At 54.7% G+C, this 14,785-nt stretch overlaps 5 protein-coding genes across 5 annotated transcripts; 2 read left to right on the top strand and 3 right to left on the bottom strand.

The window, feature by feature from the left end:
• Positions 1-1,966: 1,966 nt before the first annotated feature.
• Positions 1,967-3,587, bottom strand: LTHEOB_7404 (Secretory lipase; the record flags this gene model as incomplete). The annotated part of the gene is made up of 2 exons (XM_035516767.1): positions 1,967-3,296; positions 3,358-3,587. 2 exons carry the CDS (start codon positions 3,585-3,587, stop codon positions 1,967-1,969), a joined length of 1,560 nt encoding a protein of 519 aa, XP_035371375.1.
• Positions 3,588-4,309: 722 nt separating this feature from the next.
• LTHEOB_7403 (uncharacterized protein) lies at positions 4,310-4,738 on the bottom strand (the record flags this gene model as incomplete). The annotated part of the gene is made up of 2 exons (XM_035516766.1): positions 4,310-4,344; positions 4,396-4,738. 2 exons carry the CDS (start codon positions 4,736-4,738, stop codon positions 4,310-4,312), a joined length of 378 nt encoding a protein of 125 aa, XP_035371374.1.
• Positions 4,739-5,466: 728 nt separating this feature from the next.
• LTHEOB_7402 (uncharacterized protein) lies at positions 5,467-7,890 on the top strand (the record flags this gene model as incomplete). Its single annotated transcript, XM_035516765.1, has 6 exons — positions 5,467-6,349; positions 6,400-6,585; positions 6,638-6,987; positions 7,037-7,104; positions 7,163-7,451; positions 7,510-7,890. 6 exons carry the CDS (start codon positions 5,467-5,469, stop codon positions 7,888-7,890), a joined length of 2,157 nt encoding a protein of 718 aa, XP_035371373.1.
• Positions 7,891-7,958: 68 nt separating this feature from the next.
• LTHEOB_7401 (uncharacterized protein) lies at positions 7,959-9,348 on the bottom strand (the record flags this gene model as incomplete). The annotated part of the gene is made up of 5 exons (XM_035516764.1): positions 7,959-8,380; positions 8,436-8,503; positions 8,556-8,673; positions 9,014-9,143; positions 9,196-9,348. 5 exons carry the CDS (start codon positions 9,346-9,348, stop codon positions 7,959-7,961), a joined length of 891 nt encoding a protein of 296 aa, XP_035371372.1.
• Positions 9,349-10,210: 862 nt separating this feature from the next.
• On the top strand, positions 10,211-12,072 carry LTHEOB_7400 (Benzoate 4-monooxygenase cytochrome p450; the record flags this gene model as incomplete). Its single annotated transcript, XM_035516763.1, has 5 exons — positions 10,211-10,483; positions 10,568-10,811; positions 10,879-11,003; positions 11,139-11,912; positions 11,968-12,072. 5 exons carry the CDS (start codon positions 10,211-10,213, stop codon positions 12,070-12,072), a joined length of 1,521 nt encoding a protein of 506 aa, XP_035371371.1.
• Between the last annotated feature and the right edge of the window lie 2,713 nt (positions 12,073-14,785).

Below are 14,785 nucleotides of genomic sequence, written 5' to 3'. Positions count from 1 at the left end.
CACGAGCAATACTAGGATCCCCGAAGGGTGGATGACTGCAGATTCCCCCACAACATCCCTTACGGTGGGCCAATCTCATCATATTACCTGCTGTTCTGGGCCTCTCATAGTCTGTTACACAGGAAAACACACCTCACGCAGATAATCATGGCCATGCATAGCCTCGTGCTGTTCTGGCGTTTAATGACCGGGCGCCAACGCTCTCAGCCTCGTCGCGCGCATATAAGGCTCAGCTGGGCCCCCACAGAGGCAGTCAGAAGCACTTCAGTCTCAGCCTTGCCAAACGAAAAGCTCACCGTTATCAACAATGCCAACGACGTTCACACCCAATTGCACACTCCCCCCTGAGGGCACGAATTTCGTCTCTTCGCCACCCGTTCGCGGCACTCTCGACATCCTTTGGTCCTGCCTGAGCATCTTCGTGCTCTGTACGTGGTCGGTTTATCGACCAAATGTGCCAAGTCAGGCAGAGCCTCAGAATAAGAAACAGATGTTCAGGAAACAGCTGTACCTCTTCAGACGCCAGATGATGTTCGCTCTCAGGATGCTATTCATACCGGAGATAGAGATGGCTTCTGCCGGGCTGCAATTTTTTTCCGCCCTTGAGACGTTAAAGTACGCGAAGAAAACAGGGGAGACATGGACATTGGCCGACAGTTTCCTTCTTGACATGGGAGGAATTGCCGTCCATTTTCCCGACCAAATAATGAAGACTTCCGCAGAACCCGATGCGAGGTTTCGAAATACCTCAAATAATGATCATACCACGGCGGAGACTGGCGACCATGGCCTCGAGACATCGGAAAGGCCAGATGCGGGACTACTCACAGGGTTGAGTACTGAGGATACCCCTTTCGAGTCCGATTGGCGAAAAGTGCTTGAGTGTCAGGACATGGAAAATGAAAGTATGGGACCAACCAAACTTTATTTTTCTGTCTTTAATCAATCTATCGTCAGATTAGTGGCCCAAAAAATCACCCGAGAAGCCGAATATCTTCCTCATAAGTGGTGGCATACGGCGTTCATCTTCCAGTATGATACTTGGATCCTTAACGGGAGCCAAAGCTGTTATGCGAAAGACGTTGGGATCATCGGTAAAATGCCTCGACTCTCCATGGGAGCCTTAGCGAATCAGAATCGCGGAAGCATCTTGGTCAAAGCTCTGGCAGTTCTCCAAGTGCTGTGGCTCGTCACGCAAATTCTGGTCCGGGCGCACGAAGACCTTCCATCGACACAGCTTGAGATTCTGACGCTCGCCTACGCCGTTGTTGCATTCTTCATCTATCTACTGCTTTGGGAGAAGCCACAGGATGTTATGACTATGACCAGGGTAGATGTATGCAGGCCTGTCACGATTGAAAACATGGAAGCCCTCATAATACGAGCTCCAGCAGACTTCGGATTCACTCAGAAGGCGCCTTGGACTTCTACTACTGCAGTACATCCTATAGGCACTTCGATTGGCAATTTGGAACTCTATGCTTATACTATAGCAGCCGCGGGCTCTTTAGTCTTCGGGGCCGTGCACCTGGCTGCCTGGAACTTCGCGTTCCCAACAACCGCCGAAAGATGGCTGTGGAGGATTAGTTCACTGATCACAGCTAACCTTCCTCTTCTCTTCATACCTGCAGTTTATATCATGTTTTACTTGGCAGAAAAGGTTTTGGGGTCTCATGAAGAATTGCCTAGGTTCATAGCGCGTACCTCTCTCGGAATCTCGTCAGTTATATACGTAGCTGCTCGATTGTTCATCATGGTCGAAGCATTCCGTACTTTGGGTTTTCTTCCGGTAGAAGCATTCCAATCAACTTGGGCTGCTAATGTGCCCCATGTTGGTTGAACGGGCTCACACTTAGTCACTTATCACGATCTGAGAAGAACGAAATGGAATTGCATGTTCTACCACACCATGACCATCCGCATCCCCATTCCCACACCCTCTCGGGCAGCCTCCTCTTGACGCACTCTACGCCGTCTGATACCCCTGCGTCACCCACTCCAACACAAAATTCGTCTCCTCCAAATACGCCCCCTCCTCCCTCCTCAACGGGCTGAGCGTCCGATTCCGACACCCCTTCTCAACCGGGACACCATTAAACCTATCCGCCACCCAATCCAGCCACACCCGCTGCCCGGCAAACATGACCGGCACATGCGTCACGTTCTCGAAGCTCACCAACTCCACGCTGCTCTCGGCATTCGCCTCGCACGCCCGCCGCACGCTCTCCGCCGTCTGACCCGGCACCACGATCGAATCCGCATCCCCCTGCAGCACCAGCAGCGGCGTTTCTACTCCACCCACATCCTCCCCGACGTAATCCGTCGCCCCCGCAAACGCCCGCGTCGCCCAGAAGTCCGCGATATCCGGCCGCACCCACGGCGTCGCCGGCGTCTCGCTGTTGGCAGCAAACAGCTCCGTCGCAACGCTACTACACCCACCCACCTCGCGCATCAACTCGAACCGCGCCAACCCCGCCGGCGTGAACAGCTCGTCCAACGCCACGGCCGGATACGCAGCGTGGACGCCCATTGCGATGTACGCGGCCAACGGGGAGTAAGACGCCGTCGCGGCGGAGAGGAGGGTCAGGTAGTTGGCGCCGGACGGCGCGGGGGATCCCGCGATGGCGCCGAGGTAGCCGGGGAAGTTTTGGGGGTGTTTGGCGGCCTCGACGGCGGCGCCCCAGGCGGCGCCGCCGCCTTGCGAGTGGCCGATGACGACGTGCGAGGTGGAGAGGGAGGGGAAGGCGGCGCGGGCGGCGCGGACGGCGTGGAGGATGTCGAGGCCGTGGGAGGGGTTGGAGAGGTAGGGGTGGAGGATGCTCTGGTGGGGGTCGGAGGAGGAGGAGGAGGAAGTGGTGTTGGAGGAGGATGAGGACTGGGATGGCGACGATGGAGGGGGAGCAGGTGCGGTCGAGGAGACGCCCAACCCGGCGTAGTCGGGCGCGACGACGACGTAGCCTTGCATGGCCATCTCGTAGGGGCCCGCGAACTGGTACCACAGGTTCCGGATGTGCGAGGGCGCGCAGTCCGGCAGCACGCCCGACGTCCCGTGGCCCCAGCCGATGACGGGCAGGCCCGTGACGTTGGGGAAGGTGCGCGGCAGGTAGGGCCAGAGGACGTAGGCTGAGGCCGGGACGTTGGTACCGTTGATGGTTTCTGTCTGGTAGATTATCCGCGACATAGAGATCGGGGCGGGCAGCGTGTAGAGGGAGGTGTTGGTCACGTTTTCGACGGCGAAGACGGTGCCGGCCGGGATGGAGGAGGTCCAGTTGATGTTGCTGGGGATGTGGTAGAATCTGGATTTTCGAAATGGCGTTAGTGAGGAGAAGTGAAGAGGAGGAGAGGAAGTGGACGGACGGGTCGTTGGTGACGGATTGAGTGGCCCAATTGGTGCGCTCGAAGTTGAGTGCGATTTCGACATTGTTCGCCGTGATGTTACTGATGCCGGCTTTGGCTATCTGTTCGGCCGAGAGCTTGTAGGATGAGGCGAAATCCTGGCATTGAGGACCGGGGATGGCCGTTTCTTGACAGGCAGCGAGAGGTGCGAGAAGGACAGTCGTCCACCATTGGAGAGTGGAACGAATCATTGTCAAATGCCCTTTACACGAAGCTATCAATGGCGGTCTGTAGGGCTTACACGACCACGAATGCCAAGTCAGAGGAAATTAATGCGAAAGAGCCTCCCTCTTATGGAGCAACCATCAACTAACTTATAGATGGAGGCTTACGCCAAGACATACACCGATACTGTCGAAAAGGCGGAGACGACGGCTGTGTAACCGACGTGCGAGGCACCCCGCAAGGCAGCCGCACTAAAAGGCCGGTCGCGGACCATGACGGCATCACACGCGGGGTTCCTTCTCTTCCGCTACAAGAAGTCGGCGCAGGTTTGCGCAAGTTTGCGCAGCGCTATGGCTTGCCGGGTTTGGCTTCCGAAGAGCTTAATTGAACGCCCTGCCGGGCCTTCCGGTGATTGATCGATAAAAGCACGCCTGAGTCCTGCCTCTGTTTTGGTGGAATCACCTGTGCAACGGTGGCGCAACTAGACAGTGAGGCTGTAAACGTGGAATTGCTTTGTCTACAATAAATACCAAAGATGGAGATCCGCAACAAAGCCACATCCTACGACGATCTCATGTCGTAATTACCCTATGCCCAAAACGCCAGTACCCGCTTAGCCCCCACGTTGCCAAAAAGAGGAATCCGACGTCAGCAGCGTTGCCAAGAAGGCTGCTCTGCATGTGGCTCCTGAGTAAGCAAAAAAGAGGCCCACCCAGCAGTGACTTTTTTCATCGACACAGGCTGACACCTATCCCATCAGGCGAGTTGCATTCATGCGTGGAGCTGCAGGCAACCTGTTAGTCCTACACTGGTGGCAGCCTTGGTGCTACGTACCGGACGACAACAGGTGGCCGCTCATTGGCCTCTTGGGCGACGAGGAACGCGACGAAGAGCGCGACGACGATGTTTCCGAGGGAGCCTTGCTCGCCTCTCCTTGGTCCGAGTCAGTGTCGCTGGCTGCCTGGCTGGTGGTGGATGCTGCCTGGCTATTTTCGTTTGCGGCACGACGTGTCGGCGGGTGGGGTTCGATGATCTGGGGGCCACGCTCGTCGTACAGGGTGGTCGACGACGAGTAGACCGAGGAGCGAGGGCTGTAGGCGTAGGTGGTCGGCTCGGCGGCTGTGAGGAAGCTGCCCTCGAGGGAGCCGTAGAAGCGGAAGGGCATCTGGGGAATCATGGTGGCGTGACTGGACAGGGAAGACGAGATGAATTGGGCGTAAATTGCTGTGAAGACGAAGAGACTGTTGAAGCAGCTTGATGCGGTGCAGACTGGTTTCTGGTGCCAGAGGGCAGTTTGGAGGCTATTTTATAGACACTGGTAGCGGTGCTGATGTTGCTCGAGCAGGGCTTCCACGACGTTAGGGTGTTCCATTTCTGGATGCATGGCCACGCCGCATGGCGCTCAGCTGGGTCAGTCAGCAATGGCACACCGCTGGTGGGTTGCAAGATCATTCGTCGGGTGTGCAGAAGATATCGAGGCCTGGTGGTGGTAGGGCTGTAATGTGTAAGCAGTCTGGCGGCGGCACGAGGGCCAAGCTGCCCGGGCCGATCGAGCAATGGCTGTGTCTGGGGGCGTAAATGTGATGCACAACGCTGTGGCGAAAACGGCCACGACTTCGCTCTCAGCGGGGAAGTTGCGACCCGAACAGGTGTACGGCGGCCCGTAGCGACCTCGCCCGCCTACAGCGCTCTGCCCACAGCGCTCCGCCAACTCCGACCAACTCCGACGAACTCCGTACTTGTTCTTCCTGTCATTCGTTGTTTGCGCAATCGCCGTGTTGCACGTTTGAAACGCCTTCGCCCGTCGTTATGTACGCGGCGGACCGCTCTCCCGTTTACACTTTTCACCCTTTTTCCGTCTCTTCCAAGTCCCCTGGGAACGCCGTATGAGCCTGCGGAATCAACATGACCCGATTCTCCATACCCAAGCAGCTCAACAGAGACTCTCAAACGCCAAGGTTGAACCCGTCCTATCGTCGGAATGGCAAGCTCCAGTCGTGTGAACCATGTCGCAAGGGCAAACTCCGCTGCGACCACATAATGCCCGCTTGTGGCAGATGTACCCGTCGTAACAAGCAGGACCAGTGTGTTTACCATCCTGCTCCCTTGACTCGTCCTCGCGCTGCTGCTACTCCCCGCGCCTCTGAGCCTGTGCTCAGCCCCCCGCAAACTGCTTCTCCGGACCTGCCATCTCCCAGTACTGCTCAGCTGGCCTCTCCTTCTACTACTCAATTGGATGCCCCCCTGCCCGTCGTCGACGATGAATCAAACGACGCAGAGCCCCAATACACTGCACCGTCGGATGTACGTCACCATGCTGGTTTTCTTGGATCCACCAGCTATTCCGCCGTCCTGACAGAAAATGAGGGTAGCCTCGGCATGAGCCAGGAAGACCATGACTGTCATTCCTGCTCTAATCCAAGGATCAGTCCTGAAAATGTCCAGAAAGGTGTCGAGATACTCAGCCTGCTGAAGGACATACCCATCTTCGAGCGCTACATACAGCGATGGTACACCGTTACTCAGGGAATCATCACCATTGAACCTATCATCAAGCAGTGGATGACCTCGCTATCGTCCGAGTACGCCGAGGTGCTCCAATACCAGGATGTCGGACAGCTCAGGAAACTGTCCGAGCACATCTGGCAGAACACTGACCAGAAGCTCCGAAGCGAGAGCGTCAAGACAGCCCGTGAGTGGATTGACCTGTCGACGGCCCAAAATCTCCGTTGGGAAGTCGTCGGTATCATTCTGTGCCTAGTAGGCGTGGTTGCGACAACTATGCCAGGTAAGCTCAAGCTTTTTGTACCACCATGCATCAAAGCTGACTCGCCCAAGAATGGGACCCACTCTTGGCTTTCAATAATCGCCGGTACAAGAACAAGAGAAGCTTGATCGTTGCCATGTATCGCGCTTCGGAGACATGTTTGAAATTCTGCGAAGAGACATGTATCCCAAACGACATCGGCATGTGGCTCATGTACGAGATCAATGTCATGTACCTTTTCCTGCACGGTGACTCCTGTAAGCTTTCCCTTCTTTTGCCACAACAGTGCCACTGATTCAGACGCAACAGGCTATGACAGTTGGCAGAAATCAGGCCGAATCATGAACGCTATCATGGCCCTCGGCTGGCATCAAGAGGTCAACTCGAAAGGCCTGCCGTTTTTCCTTGTCGAAATTCGAAAGAGGCTTGTTGCATCAGCTTTCGCTCATGATAAATGGCTAGCTGCCTTCCTCGGTAGGCCGCCTCGTCTCAGCTACCGCTACTGCGTGGTACAGCTTCCCTTGGATCTCACGGATCAACAACTATTATCGCATGGGCCAGATCTTGAGGCCGCCCTCGCAACACTCGACAGCGAGGGGTGGTCGAAAGGCACACGTGTCCAGAGGCGAACTTGGACCAGAGCGTGGGTGCAGTACTGCGTGCGTTCCATCTTATTACTTTACACTATCAATTCTAACATCACGACAGACAATTAGGGAAGATATTCTGGAGCTATCCATCGGTGCACCCGTGGAGAACATTGTTGACAGAGCAAGGTGAGAGCCTTACGCTCTGTGTGTTATTTTCTTGTCTAGGCTGATTATGGAATTGCAGAGAAATCCAGCGCAAGGCACAGCATACATGGGACGCGCTACCTACATATCTCCGCCAAGACCCGGAACACATCTGGAACAACCAAAAGCCCCCAATCGAATGTCTTTACCTCATTTTCATCCATATCGAGCACCTCTATAACGAATTTCTCCTTCAACGAGCGCTGATCAAGCGGGCCGGTGCAGACACGAGGGAGCTTCTGCAGGTGGCGGTCAGATTACTCGCGGACATCATCACGGTCGCTGGGAAGCGGGAAGTCCTCGGCGAATTTCAAGACGCATACTTAATGGTAAGCAGTCGCCGATCGCTTCGTATAAAATGCCTCTCCTGATAATCATGTTATGCAGCTCTCAAGCCCAGGTCTCCCAGCCGCATGTGCTGTTGCAGTCGAGCTTCTTCGACAGGAGCAATACCCGCACCAGCCAATATCCTTCCCACTAAACCGTTCGCAGGCCATTCAGGACCTCAGTGTATTTGCAAACGCCCTTGCCTACGTCCCAGCAGATGAACCTAGCTCGTCGATATGTGCACACGGCCGGAAATTCATCAGGCGTATTCTGGACAAGATCCTAAGCCCGGAATCACGAAGCGACGTCCACATGGCCGAGAATGGATCGTCCTCGGTGAATGTTGACTTTTCCATACCCTTCTCCTGCAATGATGCCGAGTTCATGCCTTGGCTGGAAAGCATCGATTGGGACAGCCAGAGCTGGACCATGTTCAGCTGATCGGGAATGTTTTTCATTGTCTCGTCAAACAAATGGAATTCCTTGACACCTCCAATGTTTTTTATATCCTACCTCCTTGCATGCTCAGCTGCACTTTCCGCGACCGAGGTTGATCTTCTCGACTGGGAATCGATCTCGGTTATGACGGTTATACCGCCACTTCTTTGGTTTATCAAAATGTCCTCGTCACTGCCTTGGCGTTTCGTATGATCTATCCACGTATCCATGACGGTGCCGCCAAGAGTCGTCTCGTTGAGACCCATCTTCGTCGAGCCTTTTCTGCGCTTATTACTGTTGTTGCCCACGTTGTCAAGGGATATCCCTTGGGCCGGAGTAGCTCCGCTCCCAGCTTTGTCATACTGTTCGTAGCCATCGGTGCTGCTCTTGCCCCGAATTTTGTTGTAAAGAGGCCGGAGCATCGGCATGCAGGCTGTACACAGGGTGATGCAGAGCTCTGTGGACGACCACAGAATGGGGCTAACGCTTTCATCTGTCGGATTACAGCCATCGTCAGTGCGAGTCTTGAATATGAGCTGGGTACTTACAAGTATAGTCAGATCTTCCTGAAAGCCGTTTCAACTCGATGGCACGGACGATACCAGATGCTCCGGCACTCCAAAGGGGTTAGTTGAAAGGCTATATCAATCTGCTTCCGTTGTACTTACAATACTCCGAGACTCATGGAGATACCAATCAGCCTCTTCTCCTTTTTCTTCATGTTGAGGTTCCAAAGGATTGCCCATGGCAGAAGTGCCAACACGAAGTCGCATATCACAGACGTTACTGCAGCGAAATCAGCAAGCCGATTCTCCCTTCGGGTATTGCATACAGACTTCCGACACCAACTGAGAGATCGGTAAATGCTTCTGTACCCATCCAACATTTGGCCTCCAGTGTGGGGTTCCACACTGCTGCGACGGGATTGCAGCGAATGAAATCAAACAAGGCGCACAAAACGCAAATGATTGCTATGGCGACGACACAAACCCACAGCACTATTTGGTGCCAGACGAAAACGACGATTCGCAGCAAGAAAAATGCCACGCAGGCCTTGCTCGTCGCGATACCGATGATGCCTGAGAAGTCAGCAGGAGTTTGTAAGTAGACAGGACTTGACACTTACAGAAAGTCTGGCCGATGATGGTGATTTTCGCCGCCACAGCAGCTTGTTCGCCGCCCAACACTTCGGCATGCCGCCCATATCCTTCTGTTGCAGCATACGAGCATATTGCAGAATAGCACAATAGCATGACCTAAAGCATGTTCGTCACTATTGCCTTTGTGGCTCCCAGGGGCATTATTTACCCACGAGAAAGCTGCCATGTGGTCGTCCCAGCCCAAGGATCGGTTGATGCGTGCCTTCGTATACAGCCTTGGAAAGACAAAGAGCATGGCCAGTACAGACTGCCCGAGCATGACGCCGATGATGGTCGGCCCAAGGCCGCCCATCGTCTTCATTGGAGCGGTTGTGGAGGAAGATTCGGAGAAGGGACCAGTGCTTGCAGGACGAACGGCAAAGTGAGATACTTGAACAGTAAAGATTCCATGACAGGGGAGGAGGCGAAGGGCTGCTGGTGCTCGCGAGGGAGGTTGTGACAAGCATTCGAGTCAGGCTTGGTAGGGGAGGGTAGCACATTTGGTCGGGCATGTCTCTCGTAGCCGTCCGCAGACTCCGAGTTGTGGAGAAAGACCTGCAGCATGCCTAAGCGAAATTCGACGATCCAAAAGCTCGAATCACGGATGGTCCAAAGTCGCTCAGACGCGCGGAGGGCGGGCCGCACCGCTGCGTCGGTTCCTTCGCTAGCCATATCAGGCAATGGGTCCACAGAACCGGGCGAGTCAGATCTCTTCACAGAACCGTTGCATTATGCGGGCCTTACTCCACCGCTATATCAAAAAATCAGGTCATCGCATCGGCAGTTGCGACCAGGCGCTCGAGTCTTTCTCTTTGCAGGGAATGAGTGCCGTATTGGACGCGCTAAACACGAATTGCATCCCAGTCCCCGGATCAACATGGTCCCTCTCCCGCAGCACGGCCGGATTCTCCTGAAGCCGTTAGGTGGGGAGGCCTGAGTAATGGTAGCAACTGCTGTGCCGCAGACCCATTTCCTATCCCGCGTCCATGGCGTGGTTCCCCTTGAAGCAGCATCGACCTGCTGTATTAATTGCAATGCTGGGGGTCCCTCTCCCACGGTTCAAAAGAGCTGCTCCCCACAGCTCTCTTTGTTGCCCGTACTACCTGCAAGAGGAGGGGGCGTTTCCCGGTAGTTACACCAACGTCTCTATTTCTCTCACCTCACTTTGAAACAACAACGGAGTCATGGCCCTCCTTACCTTGGTGCTGGTGCTCGCCGCCACTTTTGTTGCCTACCGCTACTACTTCCACCCTCTCCGCCGCATCCCCGGCCCACTGCTGGCCAAGTTCACGGATGCTCAGCGCTTCTTCGACACGGCGGGCGGCCGGGCTGAGCTCACGCACCGGCTGCTCCACGCCAAATATGGGCCCGTCGTCAGAGTCGGACCCAACACTGTCAGCTTGAGCGATCCAGAATGCATCAAGCTCATCTATTCCAACAAGGCAAACTTCCCCAAGGTTGGTAGAGGCCTGTCATCACTTCATCCCACCTTCCGACTGGAGCCTTGTTCACTGACGAGGGCTGGCGATGCGTAACAAAAGAGCGACTTCTACGCCGGGAACGACGTGATGCAGGGCGACCAGCGCGTCTGCACCCTCTTCGGCACTCGTGACAATGCCTTACACCAGAAGCTGCGCGCGCCGGTGCAGAAATACTACAAGGTCTCGACGCTGCTGAAGCTGGAGCACCGCGTCGACGGCGTCATCAGGGACTTCTGTGCGAAGCTGGAAGAGCGCTTCTTGCAGAAGGGCAAGTCGTGTGATATCGCCGAGTGGTTCCTCTTTTGTAAGTATTGGCTTCGTTCATATTCCCACAAGCTGAGTTAACTTGATGACTGTTTCGAATCGATCAGATGCCTGGGATGCCATCTCCGACGTCACTTTCAGCAAGCCGATCAAGGAAGGCTTCTTGAACAAGGGCGGTGATATCGACGACCTACTTTCCACCGCCGAGAAAGCCCTCGACTACTTCGCCGCTGTACGTAGTTCCCCCTCCTCCTCCCCAAACTTCCTGCACTCAGCCGCCTCCCAACCACCACCACCACCACCCCACACTTCGTACAACATGCCACCAATTCCCCCGCCAACACACTGACCACCAAAAACAAACAAGGTCGGCCAAATCCCCATCCTCGACGAGCTCCTCGACAAGAACCCGGTTCACCGCGTGGGGCCGCCCTCCTTCCAAGCCGCCGCCGACTTCTGCGTCAAGAAGCTGGTCGCGCGCACGACGGGCGCCGAGACCAACGACACGGCCAACCAGGACTACCTCGACCACTTCCTCGCCATCAAGGCCGCGTCGAGTCCGGACGACAACATCACCGACGGCACCGTCGTCGGCTGGATGCTGCTCAACATCCTCGCTGGCGCAGACACCACCGCTACCACCCTCGCCGCCGTCATGTATTACCTGCTGCGGAACCCGCGCGCGCTGGCAAGGTTGCGGGCCGAGTTGGATGCGGCGCAGGTGCCGGACGGGGGTGTGTGGCGCTACGAGGATGCGGTGCGGTTGGAGTACCTGGATGCGGTGGTTAAGGAGGCGCTGAGGGTGCATCCGGGCGTGGGGCTGCTGCTCGAGCGCGTCGTGCCGGATGGCGGGCTCGCGCTGCCGGATGGCGCGGCGTTTCTGCCGGCTGGTACTATTGTGGGGATGAATGCGTGGGTCGTGAATAACGACAAGGGGGTTTTCGGGCCCGATGCGGAGAGCTTCGTGCCGGAGAGGTGGTTGCGGGCTGAAGGCGAGGCGGAGGGGGCGTATGAGGAGCGGGTGAAGCGGATGAAGGATGTTATGCTCAGCTTTGGGGCGGGGAGGCGGGTGTGTTTGGGGAGGGAGTTGAGCTTATTTGAGATTTATAAGGTTGTGCCGACGGTGTTGGGGAGGTTTGATGTAAGTGCTGCCTTTGAGTTGGGTTTGGATGTGTGATTGCTGACGCTGTGGATAGTTTGATTTGGTTGACCCGAAGAAGGAGTGGGAGTTGACAAACTCGTGGTTCGTGAGGGTGAAGGGAGTGGATGTGAAAATCAACCCCAGGGTGGTTCCGAATTAAGGGATCATTGGGGAGGTAAGTGTACGCTTGGAATGATAAAGTCGGCTTAACGCCGCATGTTTGGTAGGCAAAGTAATATTGCGGCTTGTTACTCTGAAGGAATAAAATTGCTCTATGAGTTTTGGAAAAACAAAAAAAGGCGAATGGAAAACGCTATGCTTTGATGAGAAAACTAGTTTTGCTGCGGACGGGAACACCGAAGCTTGATGATCACCACATGGTGTGTGTGATGCCCATGTCTGTAGATCACAGGGCAATTCGAGGAAAGTTGACCCCTTCAGAAGTGCGAGCCTCCATGCTGAAATGTCAGCGGCGCCGAGTAGAAGTCTCGCAACAGCATCGCACATACCTGGTTAAGTGGTGCACCGGAAAGGATCAGATATGCCTCCAACCCTGTCTGCGTCCTCGACATGTACGCAATCTCGTAGGAGTCGGTCCTTGCTACCGTCCGGTGCATACGCGGTCCACTCTCATTAGGGCCTTGGAATCACAGATGACATGTTAGTGCCAATGACCCCCTTACACAGCTTCAAGTCGTTATACTTAGTAGCAGCATTTCCTCGAGGTCATCAGCTCGACGTTGGTTGCGTCCGAAGTAGTGCCAGAGAAGCAATCCCGTCGGCGGGGCAGAGACACAGAGGCTGATAACAGCAACGAGCGCTTCCGTCGACAACGGCATCTTGTTCGAAAATCGGTGCAGCAGTGACAGAATAGAATCGTGTTCTTGACTTCCGGAGTGGTCGGGGCCTGCTGATGAAATACTACACTCTGCGAGGAGCCTTATTTTATGTTTGGAGCTGGGGAACCGTAGTTGGCAGAGCTACCAAAGTAGGAGACATAGGACTGAGCCAATCATGCTGATATGCACGAAAGTTGGACTCTTTGGGGTTAGCAGATATGCAAGAGGTGCACGGCCACACCGAAAGATTCTGGCATTCACCAATGACCGAAGCGGAATCACGAGGGCTGCGTGGCGTCCAAGAGACATACAGAATGGACCGTGCCGCCAGCCTGATCTAACGCTGGTCCTGGTGCCTGAGGAAAACGTGGTTTTGGAACCAGCCAATCGCTGTGTTCGAGGGTGCGAAATCTGTGTGACAGTGGTAATACAGCCTCACAATCTGATGTTATCAGCCACCGCATGAGATTTTGGAAGCAGCCAATCACAGGTCTTTGACCGTATACAGATTAGCGGGGCGAGATTTTGGAGTCCACCAATGGGCTACGAGGCCCCCAAACAGCTCAGCCTTGTGCATTCAAGCGCTAGTAACCTCAAAAACTCAATGTAGCCCCAACTTTGTTTCTCGTTTGCCAGTCGTTTCAAAGTTCATTTCTTAAGGCGCCACAACACACAGTCTTCCATTGTTCATTCTCTTCGCAAAACCCGTTCTAGCAGGCCAAGATGGCGTTGGATTGGGAATCGCACAAGGAAACAATCCGACGTCTTTACCTTGAGGAGGACATGACATTGCGCAATCTTCGCGATGCAATGGAAAATAGGCATGGTTTCAAAGCCAAGTAATACTGCGCCCCATTTTCTGCCATGACCCACGAAGGCTAATTGGGCCCATCACTCACTACTCAGGGTCGACCAGTTCGAACGGCAGTTGAAGAAATGGGGATATCGCAAGAACTTGACTGCTCGAGAGTGGAAATCAGTGTCGCGCCGGATGGATATGAGGCAAAGAGAAGGAAAAGAGACTGATCTCAGGATCAATGGACTCCAAGTTCCGGAGAAAAAGCGCCAGAAGGCATTGTCGCGATACGGACATGGCTCGACATTGGACGTCTTGAATCGAAAGTATGCGAGAGGTACGGCAAAGATGTCGCGCTAATATGATCACACAGCTGACTCTGTTGCAGGACCCAGCTGCCGGTCACCGACACCGGAAGGCGTGAGCTTCTCTCCGCCGTTATCACCCTGTATGGACTCGGATGCCGTTATCCACTTCATATTCCCAAAGTCAACCTTCCCTACACCTTCAGCCCGGCCCGAGATGTTCCATAAATATTGCGCGGCAGTGATCGGAAACCATCAGACGGTTGTACGGAGGCTTTCCCATGCCATGAATTCGGATTTGGATATTCTCATCAAACAGCCTTTCCGCGACATGCTGGATACCTCCATCCACACAAAAATCATCACTGCAACCATTTTCGCGGCCAACAATATCCAAATCCCCTCTCCGCGTAGTATCAGTCCATGCAAAACACTCGAATCCGGATTGACTGAGGTTTTACCCGGAATGCAAGCTTTGGTCCGGACATTGAGATCCTCCGACATGCGCCATGAACCGTTGGTTGATGCCCTGTTGGAGCAAATGTTCAAGGCAGCAATTGAGACGGAGAATGTTGGTCTGGCAAAGCTCTTGCTCGCTCGCTTCCATTTCAATTTGGCTGACGCTCTTCCGGGCGAATGGAAAGTTGAATCTGGTGCATTATCCGAAAGTAGGGCCCGGATTCCGCTCGAAGCTGCCATAGCATCGAGGAATGCCAAGATGGTGCAACTACTCCTCGACCACGGTGCTGATGTTAATGCCACAGGGATCAGTGGCAATGATATGCTGAAACTTGCAGCGCGGGAACGCAACGAGGAGGCCTTGCATTTACTCCTACCAAGCTTTCGAAGAAATCTTATGCCCGCCCTGCTGAGTTGTTTGGAATGTGGGTTAGTCAGCTCGGCGGAACTGATCTGGGATCGAATCAAGAAATC

This window comes from Lasiodiplodia theobromae (genome assembly GCF_012971845.1).
Source record: "Lasiodiplodia theobromae strain AM2As chromosome Unknown scaffold_22, whole genome shotgun sequence".
NCBI lineage: Eukaryota > Fungi > Ascomycota > Dothideomycetes > Botryosphaeriales > Botryosphaeriaceae > Lasiodiplodia > Lasiodiplodia theobromae.
Note: the sequence above shows the minus strand (reverse complement) of the source record. Positions and strands in the feature narration are given on the sequence as shown.